Here is a 22,128-nt window from a genome sequence, read left to right on the forward strand (position 1 = left end):
TATACATAGTAAGAGATTGTGTCTGCCCTGAAGAACATACATTATAAGGCCCCAGTCCTGTAAACAGTTACACCCAAACTTAATTTTATGCAGGTGAGTAGTCCCATTAATCCTTGTGCACATAAAGAAAGCACATAGATAATTATTTGCGGGATCGTTACTGCTTGTGTGGCCTAAATAGACAAGACAGAGTGGGGAAAAAGGAAGTATTATTCTTCCCGTTTTACAGATGGGGTAACCGAGGAACAGAGCCTTTAAGTGATTTGGCCAAGGTCACACAGGAAGTGTATGGATGTTAGCTGTTTACCAGCCTGTGAAAAATGAGATTGGTGATCTCGGTCCAGATACTAGTAGAGAAATTACCTTGTAGCTGTATATCTTATAAAGAGCTAATCTTCTTTTCCAGTAACTGTTCGATAATGCTAGACCTATGTTGTCTTCATTTATCATGATTTTTTTAACTTCAAGCATTTTAGATGTTTTGATTATACCTTTTCATTGATTGTTACCAGCTGTGATTGCAGGAAATACTGTGAATAGTACACCCCATTCTTCCATTATTTATTAGTAAACTTTTTAACAGTTCTGATCTTTCTTCAATCACACATAAATTGCTTCTTCCTTTAATGGCTGAGTGCTCATAAAAAAGAATAAAAAAGGTCTCTCTCACTCTGGTTACTATATCTAACTTCAGGCTTCTTTTGACCCTTGTTAAGGACTTACAACGAGTGGTTCCTATTCCTCACAGCCAATTAAGCTTTTACATTTGAAACAGACTGTTTGGGAAATTAAAACCTGGCATTAAATTGATATACAGTACAGGAACTGCCCTTCAGTGGATCTTCAGTGTTACCAGGAGAGAGGGTCTACTTAAAATTCCTGTTATATTAGGCACTACAGCAGATTTTAATAGTGTTGACCGTATTTCTCCATCTGTCTCTCTTAATTAGTTGGCCTTTTTCGTATGGTGCAGTTATTACATGGTTTTAGTCATGTCTTCTAGTGCATCGATATGTTAGTATGAAAAGCTCACCTTTATCAGATAGGACTTTCAGTTTTACTTGAACATTTCACAGGTCTGAGCCAGGTCTGCTGTTGGGTCTCTTGGAAGCCAGATCCCTTGGTGGTATTTAGGTTTTTCATTTTTATATCAATGCCACGTTGTTTAGTTCTACTTTTTTTTCTTTTAAGACTTTTGGGCATGGATTCACAAGATTTTAAGCACACCTGTAACTTCTAGCACATTGAGTAGCCCCATTGCTTAAAGTTAAACATGTGCTTAAGTACCTTGCTGAATTGGGGCCTTGATACTGCCTCATCTGTAAGCATCATTGACTTGACCATTTTGACCAACTCTAATGAAGCCAATGGGATTGTTTCCATTTACAGTGTTTTAAGTGAGAGCAGAATCTGACCTCGCGATTTAACCAGGGTTGCTAATTTCTTGGGGTCTGAAGACCTGCATCTCCAACTGTTCAGGATCAGCCCCCGGTTCCAGATCTGAATTTATATACTGCACTATCTTTTTCTTCTGTTAGTACAGCACCTAGAACCATGGGTCCTGGCCCATGACTGAGGCTCTTAGGTGCTATGATCATACAAATAATAAATACTAATGATCTGACGGTAACAGGATGGAAAGGTTGAGGGCCAGATCATCAACTTGTGTAAACGGTCATAGTTCAGTTGAAGGCAGTGGGGCGGTAACAATGTACAGCAACTCAGGAACTGTCCATAGGATCCTGCATATGATTGTGAGGTTCCTGAGTCACCCTAAATCCAGGTGCTACAACTCTGTAAAAAGATACAAAGTAGATTCTTCTGACTTCTGCTAGCATGTGGATCATGTTATCTCCATCTGGACATACCTTAAAGTGATGTAAGGGGTGCCTCTCTGGGGTAAGGGGAGCTAAGGGCTGGGACAGAGGAGGTCCTGTTTGAAAACCCCATGAACAGCTAAGATTTGAGTTTAAAAAAAGGCTTATGTTTAAATTTAATTCTCATTTACATTAATAATACCGCCAAACTGAGGAAGGATGCAAGTTTGTATTCTATATAGTGTGTATATATTTCACCTGCTCTCGCTGACATGAGGAATTTTTTCAGTTTTACAGCTATCTGCATTGCACGTTAATCGTTGCTTGATCATTGATTTTCGTGACTAAATTACTAACTATATTTATAACTCGCAGCATGTGGTGAATGTTACTTATTTTTATAATGTATCTCTTTAAAATGAGTGTTTTCTTTGTTTCTTCCCAATACACCTCTACCTCGATATAACGCTGTTCGTGGGAGCCAAAAAATCTTACCGTGTTATAGGTGAAACCATGTTATATCGAACTTGCTTTGATCCCCCCCCCCCCCCCCCCCCCCGAGCACTACTTTACTGCATTATATCCGAATTTGTGTTAGGTCGGGTGGCATTATATCGAGGTAGCGGTGTATCTTGTATCTTTAACTTGACACTATCTATACCTTATGAACAGGGGAAGAAGTAAGAGACCTGAAGAGACAAGCAGTTGAAGAAATGATGGATAGAATTAAAAAGGGAGTTCACCTAAGGCCAGTTAATCAGTCAAGCAGACCTAAGTCCAAGGTTTGGAATACTTAAACATTGGTTTCTTTGTGTGTTTAGTCTTACACTGGGGGAAGTTAGAACAATATTAGCCTGGTACTGTAATGTGTGCTGAAAACAAATGAAATGTACCATAATACATTTATCAGAGCACAATTTTTTTTTCTTTTACTTTGCTTGTTGTTTGACCAGAATAAGGTAAAGTAGTGGGTTTAACTGTTGGACTATAAACCAGTCAGCCTAAAAAATTGAAGGAGGAGAAAATAATTGAGAGAAGGTACAAAAATAAGGCAGTGATTCCAAAACAAGATGTAATTTTAAAAGGTAAATCTGAAAGAGCTATTATTGAATCACAGAAATTAGAGATGGAATAGCTGCTTTGTCATTTCATTCATCTCCCTGCTAGTGTAAGATTTTCTCTGACAGTTTGTTCTCCATAGTTTTGTCTAGTGCAATTTTAAATGACTTAAGCAATGGCTCAATTCCTTAGGAAGTCAGTCTAACAGACCTCAAGTTTATGATCTCCCCCCCACACTTCCGATAGTCTTCAAATGTTGTTATCACTTGCTGTGCCTCCCTCTATGCCCGGGTGTACACATGTACACACTCAAGCCTGAGTTTTCAAAAGTGACTAGTGATTTTTGTGTGCCTCAGTTTCTAGGTTCCTGAATTGAGCACTGAAAATCATGAGTCCCTTTTGAATATAGAGGCCTTAGTCATCATGTAGTCCATCTATAAATATTGCACTATTTTTGTCTTCATGTTATTCCTCCAGCCCTTAAATCATTTTTGTTGATCCTCCTTGAACTTTCTCCAAATTCACAATGTCTTTTTGGTATTTGAAGTATCCAGAAAGGTCTTGGGTGCATTTGTCCGGCCTCTCAGAGTTGGTAAGACAACTCCCACCTGTTTATGCTCTCTGTATGTGTGTATATATATCTCCTCATTATATGTTCCATTCTATATGCATCCGAAGAAGTGGGCTGTAGTCCACGAAAGCTTATGCTCTAATAAATTTGTTAGTCTCTAAGGTGCCACAAGTACTCCTGTTCTTCTTTTGTCTTGATACAGATTGAAACTAAAAGAGAGCACCTTCTCAAGCCTAACAGTACAATAGAGGCTACTCTTTTAGAAATTCTAAGCAAATGTAACAGTGAGGAAACTGAACAAAAATAACAATCTGAAAAGGAATGTGATTGGGTTATGTAAAGGAAATGTTCCAAAAGGCTTGATCCTTAAACAACACAGACTAGTGTACTTTCCATCTCATCAGTATTTCTTTTCTTTCCCCTTATGCAAGACACAGCAGTAATCTGTGAACCTGTCTGCAGCAAAGAGTTTAATGTCTGCATAAAAGCTTGAAATAGCCTGTACGCAAAAGTAAAATAATGGGATAGTGGTTTTCAAATGTTTATATTTAAGCTAAGTAAATCTTCTCTTGATTAAAGTAGCAATTATCTTAAGAAAATAAATGAAAAGTTAGCCCTGTGCCAAAAAGTAAAGCTTTTTCACCACTGTGAAAGAGTTTGATCCTAGAAATGCTGAGAGTCTTGCCAGCTCTTTTGATTTTTGTCACAGTTCATGTGATTCTTGGTGTTTTTTCATAAAGCTACAGCTCCTGGAGTCATGTGATTACCTGAGAGACTGATGTTTTGTTTTGGTATTTTTTAGAAAGTACATTTCTAATCCTTGTGGTCCTTATGGAGGTGAGCTTGAAAATATAATCCCAAATGAAACGGAGAAGCTCAGAAACTAGATAACAAATACAATGCATCCAAGATGCCTCGGAATTTTTAAGCCAAACATTTTAAAAAGATCTCTCGATTTTTTTTTAAATTTTTTTTAAGACCTTACTCGTGATTTTTGAATAATTGGGTTGACAATTCTGCGCTTACACAAACGAGTAACTTGGAACGCAGTGGGACTACTAATGTGAGAAGGTCTTCGTGACCATAAGTGTTTGCAGGATGATCAGACCTCAGAGTGTTCATTAAGGTAAAGGCCCAGATCCTTCAGGTTCTTACTACAGCCTTAGCTCGGAGAGTCTTCTGGTGACATCAGAATTCCAGCTTTCATTAAAAGAAATTATATTTCTAGTCTTCATGTTGTAAAGAAAAAAATGGAAGCATGAGCTAGGTGTAATCAATACAGTGATGTCTGAGGGCACAGGAGCTGTTAGAGCCTCAAAGGAAGCTGTCTGAGCCCACACCCATCGCCAATGCAAATCAAGCCCCCTGCTTGGCTGCGGTCCTGCTGCCCCTTTGTGGGGTTTGAGGGACCCTGTGACACTTTCCTCAGGGCACCCAGAACTATAAGCCACTATGTTACCCCTCTGCCTCAACAAGGGAGAGCTTTGCTTGAGCTTAGACTGTGTGTCAGTTCCGTGCCATGCCACTCTGCCGGCCTCACAAACAAACCCCTTGATACGCTGCCAGGCTAATCCTTGCCTTGCTGGTAACAATCGGTGAACGTCAGTTCCGCAGGTCCCCAGAGACGTGTCTTTACAGTGTCCAGTCCCTCTCACTGGATGCTCACAGTCAAGTTTGCTGCCTCCAAAGACACAGTGCACACACTAGCCTGTTAGGCTAGCTGAGGACTCACTCTTTACTTCAATATAACAGCACTCAGATGGTTAATAGTAAAACAAAGAATACATTTATTAACAGAGGACAGAGATTTAAGTGATACTTAGCAAGAGAAAGAAGAGACAGGTATGGTTACAAACAAAACACACTTTCTAGTGGCTAAATCTTAATCTTAGCAAGTTACAATCTTTGCCTAAGCATAATGACAGGTTTCAAAGTAGCAGCTGTGTTAGTCTGTATCCGCAAAAAGAACAGGAGTACTTGTGGCACCTTAGAGACTAACAAATTTATTTCAGCATAAGCTTTTGTGAGCTACAGCTCACTTCTTCGGATGCATAACACATAAATTTGTTAGTCTCTAAGGTGCCACAAGTACTCCTGTTCTTTTTGCCTAAGCAGTTTTCTTAGTCACATCAGGTTACCAGCATCTCCAGCCCTCCAGGTCAGAGGATCCAACATTCATAGAATCAGAAGGGGATGTCCCCTAGGAGATGGATAACTAAAATGTCTTTTTGCTCCTCTTTATATTTTCCTGCCTCAAGAGCTAGGAAGGCTTGCTGGGAGTATAGACTCTGTGCTCCAGAGTGTTTATAAGCTGTTTCCTCTGCTGCTTATTAGCTTGATTGCTTTGTTTACCTTCTATGTAAATATACTTTCATAATCTTCTGCCTGTAATCAAGCCAGTGAGACAGGTAAATCCACAGCCCTTTGTCTAGGGCCAGCATGATTTATGCATTGCCTTTAAGAACATATTCCCAGCACACATACATAACTCTTTGCCCATAATTCATACATATCTCATGCAATGTATTCCTGACCAGCACATCACCAGTTTACCTATGATACCTTACTAGATACCTTTTGGATACATATTATGACTGTCAAGCTGTCTGGAGTCAACCTCAGGGCAGACTGTCAAGAAACAAGACAAAAATCCCAAATTGGTAGTGAGTCCTATACGTAGATTTCACCAACCAAGTAACAAGTGTTAATTCTTCAAGCACTATAGCAGCCTAATAATGCAGTCACAGAAAGTCCCCTTGGGTACTCTGGTCTATCTTGCCACCCAAGCAAACTTGCCTTTGTGATAGATGGTCCCTTACACCAAAAATCACAATATTCAGGTTACTACCAGTCCCAAAGGACCAGTCACTTACCCCAAGTCAATTGCATCTTAGACCTCACACCAAAGACAACGCTTGTAGCCAATCCTATAATAAACTAACTAAAGATTTATTAACAAAGAAAAAAAGATATGAGTTATTTACAAGGTTAAAGCAGGTAAACATAATGAGTTACAGTTTTAGGTTCCAGAACATCATAGAAGCTGCTGCAATATGCAAGCTTTCTATGTCCATTAGAGCTAACCCAAGCGTAGCAGCTTGGGGCTCCCTTTCCATCTCCAAATTCCAAGCAGCATAGTGATACAGTTCCTTCTGGTCAGGGATTTTTATTTCCTGCCCCCAGAGTTCAAACTCATGGGACAAGTATTTGCCCCTGTCTCCTCTTCACGGTGTGTATGGGGCAATCAGCAAAGTCTTTATTTCACAATGGCTCATTTGGTTTCAGTGGGGCTTCTTGTGTGGGGGACCAGCACTTTACATTAATTAATGCTCCTTTCCTCTTTGGTTAGTTACCCAGTTACGGAGATGTATAATGCGAACACTCAATATAACTTTATACCATGGGGTACAGATGTTATAAGTGAGATCAATAAATGCAGTATCCTATGAGCATTACATAAAGTCTAAACACGTCCTTATAAACTTATCTGTTTTAATAATGCTAATACACAGGTGAGCCAGACTGGTTTCCAGCTATGCAATTGGCAGTGTTCACTGAGACTTAGGGGCTTTGGCATGAGCTGGCACCTGGTCTGCCAGAGTCACAGTGACAACCGAGGTGATGTCAGGGCTGATATGAGTTACAGTATAGTGAGCCCTCTGCCAGACCTGTATGTAGAGGTGTGCCTGGGGCCCTGCATTGCCTTCATTCAGCACTGGATGACTGCCCTCTAACTTCTGTTGACTTCAAGGGAATGAAAGACACTTGGGCTGAAATACTGTAGATGAACCTTAATACCTCAAGCAATAAGTGCAAGCAAGATAGAGTGCAGCTGGATAGCAGTTGGATCTGTTGTTCCATTTTTCTCCCTGCAGGGTGGGTAGGCAGGGGCAGTATTTTGTTAACTGTAACTAACTCATTTTCACGGTCACCCGTCCCTTGCTCTCACTAATATAATGACACAAAGGGATTCACATTCATTAAAATGTGTCGTTTGGCTAAGGGGAATAAAATAATTAAGGTAGTCAGATTTATGCACCTTGAAAGGAAAAGAGCAGAAATTAGTATCCTAGAGAACCTTATAAATATTTATTGTAAAAAAAAAAAAATTGAAGAACCAAACCCTAACACTCAGAAATATTTCAAGGGGTAGATGCTACTCAGGTAATAGACCCTAACCTGCTGATTTTGTTCTGCTGTGTCTGACTGAAAGCTGCCATTGTACTGCTGCTTCCCAGCAGGCCTGATCCTAAGAAAAGCAGGGAACCTGCATCTTCCAATGAGTGCACTGGGCCCAATCCTGCACGGTGCTGAGCACCATCCACTCCCATAATGGCACCCAACGTTGTTGCCAGGGCATCATGAGACAGCCTGGAAAAGGGTGGGGACATTGCAAGTGGCTGTAGAGGGAGGGTTCTATGATGTTGTGGCACTGGTTTGACAAAAGCAATAGTCTGTCTTAATATGAACAGTATGGGGCAGAGGACGGAGCAAGAAGACTCCCCCTTTGTTGCCATTTAGCTGTCTCTAAATTCCTGTGTTCCCTTCTCCCCACCCCAATGGGAGGAGGATTCTGAGATGGGAAAGAAGGCTGCCCCTCCCCAGTTCCCTTCCACATCTGTCCTGCCTCTAGTGGTGTGGGAGAGGTGGGGACGCCACTAAAAGTAGGGAATCAAGGAGAGCAGTAGTAAAAAGGGGACTTTATTTGAACTCCCTGCTTCTGTTGCATTCATTTTTATTTAATGTTTTTATGCTAAAATGTTAATATTCAAATTTACTAAAGTATACTCGCTACAATTCAAGTTATTTAATTTTCTCCTTAATTCCTAGTTAATATCTTTCCAAGCATTGGAATATTTTCGGAAATACTAGCAATTTTAAATGTCCCACTTTGAGGGGTGGTGAGTTAATAAATTTACATAGGCCTTGCCAACAAACCCATTGCAGATTCATGTGGTGTTTGTCCTAAAATACAATGCAAAACAAACACACACATCTTGCACAGTCGGTATTTGCAGTATCAGATTTCATGATGTGTGTGTTTTGTTTAATTACAGCCGGAAGAACCAAAAGCCTCTGATAGTGCAGTGAAGGAACTCAAGGGAATACTGGTAAGAACACATGTTGTTTACATTCTGTTGTTCTCTTTTCGCGTGAGATGAGAGGACATTTTGAGGCCGGATGGATAGATATAAATAGAGTCATAGAGAGATTTCTCTAACTCCCTCTTTCTTGATATCTGAATAGATCTAGATATCTAAAGACCTAGAACTCTTATCTTTCTATTTGTATTTATTTATATAAATATATACAAATTTATATATATAGTTACATATATGTATTTGATTGTCACTACATAAAGCAGTTATATTTGATATTTTGCTCATCTTTAACAAAATGCGCTCAGTTTATTTCTTACACTGTACATTGTACATGTTCAGTAGCTGCTTCTCCTGAATAGGTGCTTAAATTGTATTGAATAAGAGTCAAATCAACATCGCTTCTCCTACTTGGCTTCTCTAGTCCTGAGAGTTAAAAGTTGAGGTGTAACTTCAGCACATGCATAGAGTGAAGTCCTATCCTCGTTGAAGCCATTGGGAGTTTTGCAATAGATTTCAGTGAGCCCAGGGTTTTATCCATAATTTGTTAATATTATTGCACACACGCTTAATAGGCAATGTTGCAGTTCCTAACAATCAATGCTAGGATTTACATAACCTTTATTAATATATACTATAGTATTGTACAGCAATGGTCCAAAATGCTACAGCTAACAGCATTGCTACTGCAGTGTTGGGGGCCATTACTATGGTATTTTAAAAGAAGGAACAATATTTTATGCCACCATCTTTGGCTTACCTTGTTACTCTCTCTTCTAGTCCAGGAGATTTTGAGTTTAAGCCCCGTAGTGTGATGTGCTGAGAAAGGGGAGTTTGCAGCAAGGGTGGCAATCTTGGGGTAGCATTAAACTGGAGATAGTTCTGTCATCTTTGGCAGAAATTATTCTTTAGTTGTAAGTTAAAGATCCAATGGCACCTTTGTGAAGAGACTGGAGGGTCACCCTGATGTCCTGGCTAACATTCCGCTAGGAGCTAACTTCTGTTGTCCAAGGCTGCAAGTGAGATATTGCAGCGTACATAATGGCTGTTTCATTTGCTGTCAAGGGCTGCTTCTTCATGACTGAACTCAGTGTGTCCTTTGCCATTGATTTCAACCTGAACAAGAGGAGACCCATGATCGCTGTGCTATCAGTATCTAGCTCAATGCTTTTTGTAACTCTTCAGGATATTTAGAGTATGAGAGGTGTTATATAAACTAAATTCTAGTCTATTCTTGAGACTAATCATTATGCACAGTCAGGTGACTAACATGGGGGTGGGTACTGAAGAAATAAATACTTACTTGTTTGTTGTTACTGTGCTAATTGTGCATTTCATGCAGACCTCCATATAATTGTTATAAACACATTTATATTCATTCTGTAAATTGCAGAGTTCAAGGAAAGCAACTCACTTCTTTGGTTTACTTTTAGGTCTGTAACATTAGTACAGTGCTGAGGACTATTACTCATTAATAATGCCCCAGCTCAGTTAATTTCAGAATAGCTACAAAGTAAAATATTTTAACTTATTGAGGGACAAGCTGTTTTGATGGAGTCCTGGAAGTAGTGCTGCCTCTGTGGCTTATAAGCTGCTGTTTGCTTTTGCAATCTAATACCCCCATTCATGAGTGTACATGTACAGCACTGTATCTTGTATCTCTTCACTGATTACTCTCTGAAGAAATATACCACTTCTGGAGACCAAACTTTTCCTGGCAGCCATGACAATAAGTAACAATCGTTCATGCCTGTTGTGGAACTCTGTAGGAAGGCAATACCATATCAGAAAATAGCGCCAAGGGAGCAGTTGATCCATAGAAGAGAGTGAATAGGACTGAGCTGAAGATACCAGTTGTGTGCTGTCTCAAAACAGCGAGCAACCAACTCAAGGTCCATAAGCTCAACTGGTTAGCAATGAGTTGCACAATGCAGGGCCTAGAAACAGCTGATATTGGTCATGTTGTCCCAGAGATCAGAGCCAGGTAACTCCACATTCAGAATATTCCCTTGTGGACTCCCACAAGACTGTCTGCCCACGTCTCTCTGAAAGGATACATGATGCCTTTTGGGAGTAATTGTGAGACACTATGAAGTTATCAACTTCAGTGAGAATCTCATGACAGTGCGAGACCAGGCTTGTCTGACAACAGGTCCAAGACTTTGCATTCATACAGGAGGAGATCTGTATGACCACAGGTCTCAGGGTCTTTGTACACTCACTCTTTTGGCCTGGCTTTTTCACAGACACAACTAGAATTAGCAAAGGAGGGAGAAGCAAGAGGAGGAACAAAAGGAGGTGAAGACAAGCTGGAGGAAAAAGAGAAAAGGAATTTGGAGGAGAAGAGAAGAAGGAAATGGGGGAGGGAGAGAGTACCCCAGACTCCATCAGAAGGAAGTAGGGAAAAAATTAAGGCCATTGCCATTGATTAATTTCTTTTTAACTTGGTGGGAGGCATTGAGATACTACAGTGAGAGTGGTGTAGTTATAAACATCTGGAAAGAATACATGTAACCTTATTTCTTGTCACATGTGTGTAATATTACAAGGAATGAGCTGGATTGCAGTGTTTTAATAATAATTTTTGACAACTAATACTCATTTAATAACACAGTTCAACAGTGAATAAATGCATATTGCTGCTTTCATGCAAATGAGCTTCACATCCTCGTGGGTAAACCTAGTGTATTAAATGATTTCTCACAACTCCCCTTGAGCATATCCACCACTTCTGAGAATCAGGCCCATATACCATACAAAAGATTCTGTCCGTAAGGAGGTTGTTGGGGTGGTGGTTTGGGTTTTTTGTTTTTATTTAAATATTAGTCCTGAGATTTTTTGACACAGCCTTTTTGATCTAGCCTGATCTGAGCTGGGATACACCACTTGAAAACATGCTGTGTGGGTCTCTAGATGTGTTTTTTGCAGCTGCCAGCTAGCAAACAGGCTTTACAAGGGTCACAAACAATGGTGAGGCTCAGAGAGAGACAGCAATAAATACACGTCCCAAATTTTGAGCTCCATTTATAAACATTTAGGGCAATTTTACAGTCAATTTGGTATTTGACAAGGTGGCAGTGAACTCCAGCCAGACTGGAGGAGCATGCTGAGCATGGTTTGTGCCAGTTAAAATTCCAGTGGCAGCATTTTTAGAGGTTTCAGCTTTGGAAGACTTTTTTTCTTAGGAGGGCTGTAAAATAAGACCCTGCCTTTTGGCCTAAGCCAGAGGCTACAAAAGTGTTAGTCTCCGTATAAGGCAGCGATGACGTTGGTCTGCATTCTGTGCATGCTAAAAGGAAGCAGTAACCAGAGATCTGATACTGCCACCAAAAGACACAGCCAGGCCTATGGAAATACTTGAGTTTTTGGTGGGCACTGAAGGACTTGTGAGATCAGCACGAGCATAGTGGGTATTTCTTTTTGTAAATTAAATGAACCTGCTATAAGCTTGGATAGTAGGGCAGTTTAGCATGCTGACACTGTGTGTCACCTGGGAGTGAACTTCATTTAGAAAAGGTTGCATACTGTAATAGTCAATTAAATGTGGTTCTTTGGCTTTTAGCTAATAGAGAAGGTTTGTTACTAACAAGATATTCCTCTTGTAAAATCTTGTTAAGATTCTCACAGCTTTTACATGGGAGTATTTTGGTATTTCTGTAAATAGTTGGGTTTGTTCCAGTAATGATACTTAGCATTTACATAGCGCTTTAGAAATACTCCACCAGATTTACCCACTCAGAGCTAGCCTGACTCCTTGCTACGGAGTGGGATTCACTAGGAAAGGGCATTGTTAGCTTGAGGTCAGGGCTTCATGGAGTCTGTTCAGGGGATGTGCTAAATTACCTAGACATAATCTCTCCCTTGCCAGTACTACCACCTTTTTGGCCAGCCCAGGTCTTCCTGCAGGTTTCCCCACAGATGGAATTTTCCACTGCCAGGGGCCTCCTCCTGAGCTGATTATGGGCCAGTGAGCCTCACAAACTCTCTGTAATCATGGTTCTCCCCATTTTACTGATAGGTAAATTGAGGTAGAAAGGTTAAGTGACCTGCCCAGTGTCCCAGAGGGGCTCTGTGATAGTATTAGAATCAGGAGTTCCTGGTTCAGAGTGCTGACCAAGCAGAACTGTTCCTTAATCTAAAATGATAACACTTACCATCTCCAATACCCGTTTCACTTGTTTGACCTTATCTACTGTTTTGGAAGGGCCTGTGTTCTGATGACCTTCTATGAATATTTCTTATTACAGGAAACACTCAACAAATCCACCAGTTCAAGAAGCTTAAAATCTCTTGAAACAGACCCAGACAGCAATGAAACTGAGTTAGAAAGAATTTTACGGCGCAGGAAGGTGACAGCCGAGCAAGACAGCAGTAGTAAGTTGTCCTTCATAGTCCTACTGTTGAGTTTTATAGAACTTGTGTTAAAGCTATTTAAACGCCAAATTACTCTGTCTTTAAGACCTTTCCAGGTTCACCCAGTGTTATTTGGGAGAGCTCTAATTGCTTCCCAACTGATCCACTTCCCCTTAATAGCTGCACTCTGCCATCACGATTTTCTCTAGTATAAGTGTGTCTCAGTGCTCTCCGCCCACCCTTGTAAACCTTCTGCTCCCAAGCTCAGGCAGCATTACTGAAGCCCTTGGACTGACTTTGCTGCTTTGTGCTTCCCACAAAGGTGTGTTTCATAAACTAATGTAAAATAGGGGAATGATGGCTTACGACCGCCATCTTGAATTCACTCTCTCCAAAGAACAAGTATTTGCGGCAGCTTTTAATGGTTTTAAAGCTTTGTTCAAATATCCTTTTATAGCAGAAAAGAGAAACATTAACACCTTCAATATACTCACCAGTCCACGCTTCTCAGCTGAGTGAATTCAGACAGCAGCTGAGGTTCTGTAGTTCCTATGGGACCCTTCTAAATCCTAGGCTTGGCTGCATTGAGCCATGGCATTTTGACACTGTAGAGAGAAAGAGGCTGATTCTAAATGGAATTCATTTCAACACTTTCCATGAACTAGAAGCTACTCTTTAAGGAACCGATTTGACCTACCTAACTGACTGGAATTACATTGAACTGATCTGTGATTCAATACCCATGACAAGCAGGGGTAACAAAAATGCTAAACTCTGTTTGGATTGTAGGTCCGGCTGGAGTCTTGGCCACATCAGAATCCAAATCCATGCCAGTGTTAGGTTCAGAATCCAATACAGCACAAACAGCATTGAACAAGAAAACTCTGGAGGCAGAATTCAGCTCCAAAACACCTGAGTCGGGCGAAGGGTCTCTTCAAATGAAAGGAAGCGCAAGTTCTAAGGTTACATTTCAGTAAGTAATGCTATATATGGACATCCAGTCATATGTTAATGCCAAACCTATTTCACTGGTGTATATTTATGCCATTTACATCACTTTGTTAATCAGGAAAATGTGCAATATGTAACTGCCCATACAAGTTATCTCTCAGTCCCACTTGGAGATTGAACTCTCCATTATAACAAGGCTCTTCTCACCCTAGAGTCAGTGAATGTACTGCCCAGAGATATTCAGGATCTCTTGCTACAAAGACAGTGGGACTTTTTGAGGAATAGCAAAATGTGTCACTTCAGGTATTTTCCCCATTCTCAATAAAGAAGAGGGGATACATGTGGGCAGTGTATTCTTGGTTTTAAAAAACAAACAGCCAGTTTGTAAATCCAACATTAGTATCCAATAAACCTGACCAACTGAAAAGTGTTTGTTTTGGTTTTTGCCCCCAATGGACTAAAAGGAATGCACATTTTCACAATCTCAGAATAACTTTTACCAGCAGGAAATGGAAATGTCGAACTATCCGGAAGTCACAGGATTTAGATGCTGAAAGAAAATGTAGAATGAGATACTATTTTGGCACAACAGACAGAGGATTCTTTTGGTACAACAGATTGAAGCTTCAAAGTGCCATTTAAGCATCAAAGAGTTAATCCTGCTTCAGAAATATACATTTCAGACGGATCCGGTTGAGGATCAGTTTGTTTTATAACAATGCAAACCTCTTTTTGAAATTAGTCTGCAGATTTGCTTTAGTTCTCTTGCCAGGATGTTTGTCAGGTAGTCTGTCAGGTAGTCTGTCACTTAAAGAAAAAGGAAATAGGTGAGACAAATCAGATCAGCAGAATATTATAATCATGGTTAATTAAACCTCTGATTTCCTGTTCCATCAGTAGAAAAAGAACACCTATTCTCGTAGGTCTCCATTGCTTAGTTCAAAGGGGAGAATCGGGACAAATGAACTGGAAATTCAATTCAGATATATTTTTGTGAACTGGTATTTGCTTTATTCTCTTGTTGGTGCTTTTATCTCTCTCTCTCTCTTTGGTTTTTGTTTTGTTTTTTTATTTAATGAAAGGCCTTATATCCTTTTTGTGCCTTATAGTTTTATTTAATCCTGATTTAATTTTAAAAGCAAATTTCCCTCTCCAATCAGGTGTCTTCCTCCACTGAATTATATTCAATAAGAGTCCTTAACAGAAATATGATCTATACTTACTCTTTATCTTTCTGATTTCAATGTGTTTAAGAGTTAATTTGACCTCAACAGTGTAGCTGTATTTTTTTTTTTTTTTTTTTTTTTTTTTTTTTTAACCAATACCCAGATACAGAGTCAATTCCGTAGAGGTGAGTTAGTTTCTGAGAAACACTGCATTGTTAGTCTATAGATTTTTACCATTTTGAACAGATAATCTTAATCAGAAAATTCTGTGACTCTTACCACCTTTTGTCTACCTTTTATTCCACCAAACTAAGTGGAAATTACATTTGCAAGAAAGGAAATGAAATAATTGCAGGCCCAAGGTCTTGCAGAATGCGTGGTGAATTGACAGTGAAAAGGATCTTGTGTTGACAGTCACAGTTGTTACGTGCTATAAAAGCATATGTGAAGCTTAATTTATTTTGCAGCTTGCCTATTCTGTGGGAACCTAAAAGACACATTTAATTTTAATCTATCTGTTAATGCACCAATACAAATGCTGTGGGCCAGGTTCTCTAGTGAGGTATGCTATTCCATTGGTGTAAACTGGCCTAAGCTACTGTCAAGGAGGATCCTCCAATGGAATACAGATAGTATAGGGACTCTTGTGCTGTTCCCCCTTCATGCTGTGTGGGCCAAGGGATGTGCTGGTCGCCACTTCCCACAGCCCCCATTGGCCTGGAACAGTGAACCGCGGCCAGTGGGAGCTACGATTGGCTGAACCTGCAGACGCTACAGGTAAACAAACTGTCCCGGCCCACCAGCGAATTTCCCTCATGGGCCACGTGCCAAAGGTTGTCGATCCCTGCTCTAGGTCCTAATGTATGTTGCTTTGGAAGGAGGACTGAAGTCAGGGCAAAATCATTTTGCTGAACACAGCTGACAACTTGACACTGTAATTAAGCAGCATCCTAGACTTACTTCCTGGTTAACCAGGCTGGTAAGAAACAAACAACACTCTGCTTTGACCAGACACCTAAGCAAGAGGTACAAGCAAATTATCAATTGTCACTGTCCTCCTTCCCGCCCAAGATAAGGGGCTTTATCCATCTCCTTACCATTTACATTTCTTTAAACACTGACAAAGGTTTGACCTTTATTATTGTTTTCAGTGTTTTGTCAGACCACCTACAGTGCACCCTGCCATGCAAGAGTACAGGTTCCCTAATTACAGGAACTCTTCCTGTATAATCTGTTTTTCTTTGGTTTGCTCTAACTTTAAATGTAAAGATCTATAGCATCCCTATCGAAAAATCATGTAAACAGTCCTGCATGATGTATTGCTTTTTGCTTCATTGTCCGAGTGGTACTTAAAGAATGTTAGCTAATATTAAAGGCCCAATTCTGCAACCTCTACTCGTACTGAGTAGCTTTAACTCATGTGAGTAGTTCCATTGCAGAAGGGGATCATGCAATCAGGGAAGGCCCAACCTTGCAATCCAAACACATGAATAATTTACTGACACTAGTAGACTCACGCCTCACTGAACTCAATGAGAGTTTTGCCATTGACTTCAGTGCGGCCAAAATTTCACTCATTGGCTTAAATGGAACTAAACACATGAATAAAGTTACTTGTGTATAAGTGCTTACAAGATAGTGACTTAAAATAAAGTAATTGGAGTACTCCTATATATGTAAAAAGCAACAGAGGGTCCTGTGGCACCTTTGAGACTAACAGAAGTACTGGGAGCATAAGCTTTCGTGGGTAAGAACCTCACTTCTTCAGATGCAAGTCTTGCATCTGAAGAAGTGAGGTTCTTACCCACGAAAGCTTATGCTCCCAGTACTTCTGTTAGTCTCAAAGGTGCCACAGGACCCTCTGTTGCTTTTTACAGATTCAGACTAACACGGCTACCCCTCTGATACTTGACACCTATATATGTAAGCGCTCCACAGTCTGAGCCAGGATTCTAGAACTAGATCTCACGTGAGTAGATGCAAGTCAGTTCTAAAACATCCCTGTAAACAGACAGACTAACTGCTCATATTTCAGAATTTGGAAAAATTAGTTCAGAGGACAATGCTTTGTTTTTGACCATCAGTCCAGTGATTTCAGTACAACAGGTTAACAAAGTGAAGGCTAGAAGCTGTTAATAAGCTGGTTTGGAATCGGGGTTGAGGCGGGGGAGGCAAAGGAAGGAATGGGTCACAAACAGAAATTGAGGGCCTTAGCTCAACTTTAAGACGACTCCCCATACAACTGTCCTCCCAAACATTTATCCCAGCAGGAGTCTAATTTAATGGCAATTCCTCAAGAGAGACTAGTTAATGTTTTGTTCGGTTGGAAGCCAAGGGAGTTCCCATGGCTCCTGTGGTGTGTACACACAGAAAGGAAAGGTGTGCCTCTCTCTTCCTTTTTTTTTTTTTTTTTTTTTTTTTTTCCACTTAGTAAACATTTGTTTCCAGGCAGTAGATGACTCAGTTAACAGAATGAACCACACAGAGGGGAAGGCTTAATCTGATGATTTTATACAATTAAAGGATTTGTTCTCCTTCTCTCAGCTGTAATCTTAGTACCACTGAATTGTCTACTGACACTGCAGGAAACAGCTCGGCCTCAGCGAGACACAACTACAAAGGTTTTCCGTGTGCAGGTTGAACATGGACAATTAAGCTTGAACAACAAAATGAGGAGGACAATGGGATGTTCTGGAAGTTGAGAATCTTCTTATTTTTAACAACTAGTTTTAAAAGTAGCTGACATAGATTCTGTGTGTGTGTGTGTGTGTGTGTGTGTGTGTGTGTGTATATATATAATATATATATATATATATATATATATAATGTATTTGTATGTATGTATAAAAAATACCCTAAATTACAGTGCTGACACTGAAACAATATTCAAAACCATTCTGTTTCAGTGACTTTCACTGATTATTCAAGTACATGCTACGACAGGCATAAAAGTGACAATGGTTTTTAGGTGGTTTGAAAATCCAGCCCACTGACTATGGAGTATTTCTAAAAATTCAGTTCTGTTGAGCATTAAATTCCTTGTAGCTAACTACTACCTGCCTAGGCTTAAGAAAGAACTTCCAACATGGGCAAGGTATTCTGTGATTGTCTGTTAGAAGATTTCTTTCTCCTGGTATTGGCAACTGTCAAAGATAGGAAAAAGGAATAGCTGGACCATTCTTCTAATCCACTGTGGCAATTTCTACATTCCTGAAACTCACATTTGAAAAGAACTAGAGTGTAAAGAAGGTTTTGTGAAAATTCATTATCTCTATGTACTAATATAATGGGTGTTTGCCTTTAGTCCTTTGCATTTTATTCACTTCTCTGCTACAGATTCTGAAATGTTCTCATATGCATTTCTGCAGCACTTGCTATGCTCACGCTTTATGGATGAATTTACTCGCCAGCTGATGTCTGCCACATCTCCATAGACGGCTACAGTGGACCTGTGCTTCCCTAAATAGCCTGGTGCAGAAGGGGGTCACTAGGTCGGGAGACAGGTTACTGATCTGGCTTAGGGCGTTGTAAAGGGCACATAGGTTGGAGTAGTAGCCCCTGGAAAGTTGCATTGTAGCCTTGTGACCTGCCTGTGGATTGAGGGAGATAAATGTCACACACACTGACCCCCTGTTCAATTCTGTGCATAAAGCCCATTTACTTAAGTTTTGTAGTAGAGGAGTGAATTTCACCTTAGTTTCTGGGAGAGGTTGTAGGGAAGTTTTTCTTAGTAGACAAAGAAATGACAAACCAAGTCTCAGAGACAAGCTCTGTGTAGCTGGAAATCTTCTCTCTTTCACTAACAGAAATTGGTCCAATAAAACATATTGCCTCACCCAGCTTGTCTCTCAGGCCTGACACGGCTACAACAACACTCAAAACCGAACCAGAGTCACAGTTTTGGTTTCTAGGTAGTGTAAGCTGTAGTGGTCCCACAATATGATGGTAATCTAGTCCACAACTATCATAAAGCTTCACACCATATTTAGTTTTGCATGAGGATAACACACTTTTCAGGGGATTTTGCTTCAATACGGTAAATTAATAGGGAAATCCTGAAATCATAGTTAGTGTAGAATTGTGTTAATGTCATCAAAATGTGGGATCAAAACATGAATCAAAAAAAGACTCTTTGGCTTTTAATATCTGTAACAAAATGATATAATTAACAGAAAACCGGATTTAAATCGTCTTAAAGTTACAGTGCAAACCAGTGACAAAAAGAAAAATCCACATCAGAGCTGACAGAACTGGTCCTCAGTTTGTCCTGTTATTCTGCAGCTGCCCCCAAGGTCAGAATCATTGCAAAAGCCGTAGTGGCACTAGTTCTCAGATGGACTGTCAGTCATAACTCTTTGTTTTACTGCTTTTGTTGGCTTGTGTCACGGTGTTAATGTGGGTATTTTTATGTTAAAATTACAAGCACTCCTGCTCGAAACTGCAGGGGAGCTGACATATTAGACTGTCAGTTATATTACTGTTTATCATGTAAAAATGTATTTAGGTTTCATATAATAGATTAGAAACATTTAGTCGCTTTGAAAAATGTAATATGTGTGGATTTAAGCACTATTATTATGTAAATATGAACTCAGAGAATATTTCCATCTTCAACACACATTTGCACAACTAATAATTTGAGTTTGACATCCAAAATAAAATTCTGAATGGAAAGAAGCTTTGTATAGAGCTGGAAGTAAATATCTCAGTTGGTTGGATTTGTAGTAATATATTTTTTTAAAAAAGACAGTTAACCATATTATGCACTAATTGCTCTCCCAAGCTTTATTTCTGGCAATAAAAGTTGGTGTGGTTTGTTTTTTTGGACAAAGCATGGAATTTTCTCGCTTTTTTAAAATGAGTTTATATTTACTCTTGGGCTGAAACTTTATTATGTCCAATTTCAGTTCTATTTGAACTGTTAAGAGTGAGATATATAAATGGGATTTATAATTTAAACAGTAACACTCCCTAGCAGCAGTCCTGACAAACTGGTGTAGCTGTGTAAAGGATTTGACGAAGGAAATACTAGTAAAATGAACTGTGAATAGTCCTTCTTCTTTTACACTAGAAAATATAACACTGGACTTAATCACTGGATTTCTCCATTAAACTATTTTATATCGACAGATTTAAATCTTTCACTTTTCTGTCCTTGAAGGTGGTAAATATGATTGCAGTTTTATCCATTTTTATTGTAAGTGAAACAGACTTCAGAGTGTTTGGCTGCGCATCAGTTGTTGGATGGCTGCCACACACTAATGCAGGCTCCCTGCTGTGAGCCCAGTGAAGAATTATACTTTGATTCACCAGATTGTATTAAATAGTCCAGCTGTTGAGATTTGAAAGATAGTTACCTCCGAAGTGAAATAAAAATGAACGTGGCATTTATGGCTTTGATGATTTTTATAGTGTTGGGCAATCAGCTTTTCAGAGGTAGCACTTTCTAAAATAACCCTCTTGTAGTTACACTGCTCTGAAAAGTTTCATTCACTATAATGTTCACAATATCCCACCTTGTATTTTCAGCAAAAATAAGCTAGTGAGGCATCATTTGCATAAAATAAGCATTATTTTCCTTGTTAATTTTGTGTGTTTTGACTGTATTCAAGTGAGTCTGCAACTGTATCTATTAGTGCCAATTTCAGAATTAATTAACTTGTACTGAAGCTCTTATGTTAGACATGATGCTTGTGAAGGTCGCTTGAACGTGGAATTTCACTAAATACAAACAACGATGTGCCGTTTGAAATGTAGATGCAAAACATTTGTCTCTTGCGTAAAACAGATGAGAAATTTCACTCTTAGGGTATGGAATACAAACCTTCAGTGCAACTTGCCATTTCTGTGACTTCACTTGCATCAGTTCAGGTTGCAGAATTTACTACCTCCCTGTCAGTCAGGTAGGAGCCCGTGAAATCTCATCACTTGAGTTTCAGTTGCTGAACCAGGTGCCCCCTCTCCCTGTTGTCTTTCTGTCTCTGACCGAACAGTCACATGAGAGGGCAGCTCATAAGAGATGGAACCATCACATTAATTTCTTTTCCTTTAGTAGATTCTAGTTTTTTCCTTTCAATACTCAAGTTCCCTTACTGGCAGCTCCAGGCAAGCATGTGCAGCTGAACCCAGTGGTCATGTGTAGTTAGCTCTTCCATGAGAGCAGAGTCACCAACTTGGTGGTGAATCTAGGGCTTATCTACATTTGGGATTTTTGCACTGATGTAATTCATCTGCCCATGCTTACCTAGTCACAAGGATGTAGCTGCCCCAAGTAGACCCCTTCCGTAGTCTCGTTTAGGCTAAGTCATACCAGTGCTAGCCCTATTCAACACTGGTGCAGTTTATCTACATTAGGGGTTTGCACGCATGTAACTTCATTAGTACAAAACTCCCTAAAGTAGGCAAGTCCTTACAGTTTGCTTCGTGGTCATCTCCCTAGGCAGGCACCCACAAATATTCTTCTTCCTGTGAGGATCTCCCCACAGCAAATTATCAGAGTATAAGCCTATCTCAAAAAGTGTAGAATCTGGGCCTATTACCCTCTGCATGTTAGTGAATCTCAAGGCTGGATTTTCAAAAGTACTCTACATTGAGAATGATGCAGAGTGGTGAGCACAATTTGAAAATCTGACCATCTAGGTCTGCCTCTCTAGCATGTGGCAGAGTTTAGGACATCAGAGGCTGTGTTCATCCTCTTCAAGGGTGCAGAATGCAGATGTGGGACAAGAAGCCAGGTTCTCCCTACTTCGCCACAGGATTATGGTGTGAAAATCCTGAGTTTTATTTACTGCCATCTCCCTGGCTGACATGTAGAACCTAAAACCTGGGGTCCAGCTATGAGCTGGTATAGAGAGATCACAGAAAAGAGAATGTCACTTAAAAATGACTTTCTCCTTCATAGTCTGAAAGCCCTTGTTTGCTGCTGTATAACTTAATTTTTCCTAGTTTACTACTTAAATTCATAGTGTTTTTAGTATATTAACTGATTATTATACTTGTCATTGTCTGTACAATGTAACTGTCTTGGTCATCCATGCTGTTAATAATTTAAATACATTTCTGCTCACTTTTGTTCCAAAAATGTGATGATGAAACCTTTTATCTGTGTATTT

At 39.8% G+C, this 22,128-nt stretch overlaps 1 protein-coding gene across 1 annotated transcript in view; it reads left to right on the forward strand.

The window, feature by feature from the left end:
* The window catches only part of SHTN1 (shootin 1), a 97,879-nt gene that overhangs the window by 73,274 nt on the left and 2,477 nt on the right, over window positions 1-22,128 (forward strand). Inside the window, exons 13-16 of the mRNA XM_054036256.1 lie at window positions 2,490-2,599; window positions 8,505-8,558; window positions 12,794-12,920; window positions 13,689-13,872. Coding sequence (XP_053892231.1) covers window positions 2,490-2,599; window positions 8,505-8,558; window positions 12,794-12,920; window positions 13,689-13,872 — 475 coding nt within the window. The remainder of the gene's footprint in view (window positions 1-2,489; window positions 2,600-8,504; window positions 8,559-12,793; window positions 12,921-13,688; window positions 13,873-22,128) is intronic.

Source organism: Malaclemys terrapin, chromosome 7, assembly GCF_027887155.1.
Source record: "Malaclemys terrapin pileata isolate rMalTer1 chromosome 7, rMalTer1.hap1, whole genome shotgun sequence".
Taxonomy (NCBI): domain Eukaryota; kingdom Metazoa; phylum Chordata; order Testudines; family Emydidae; genus Malaclemys; species Malaclemys terrapin.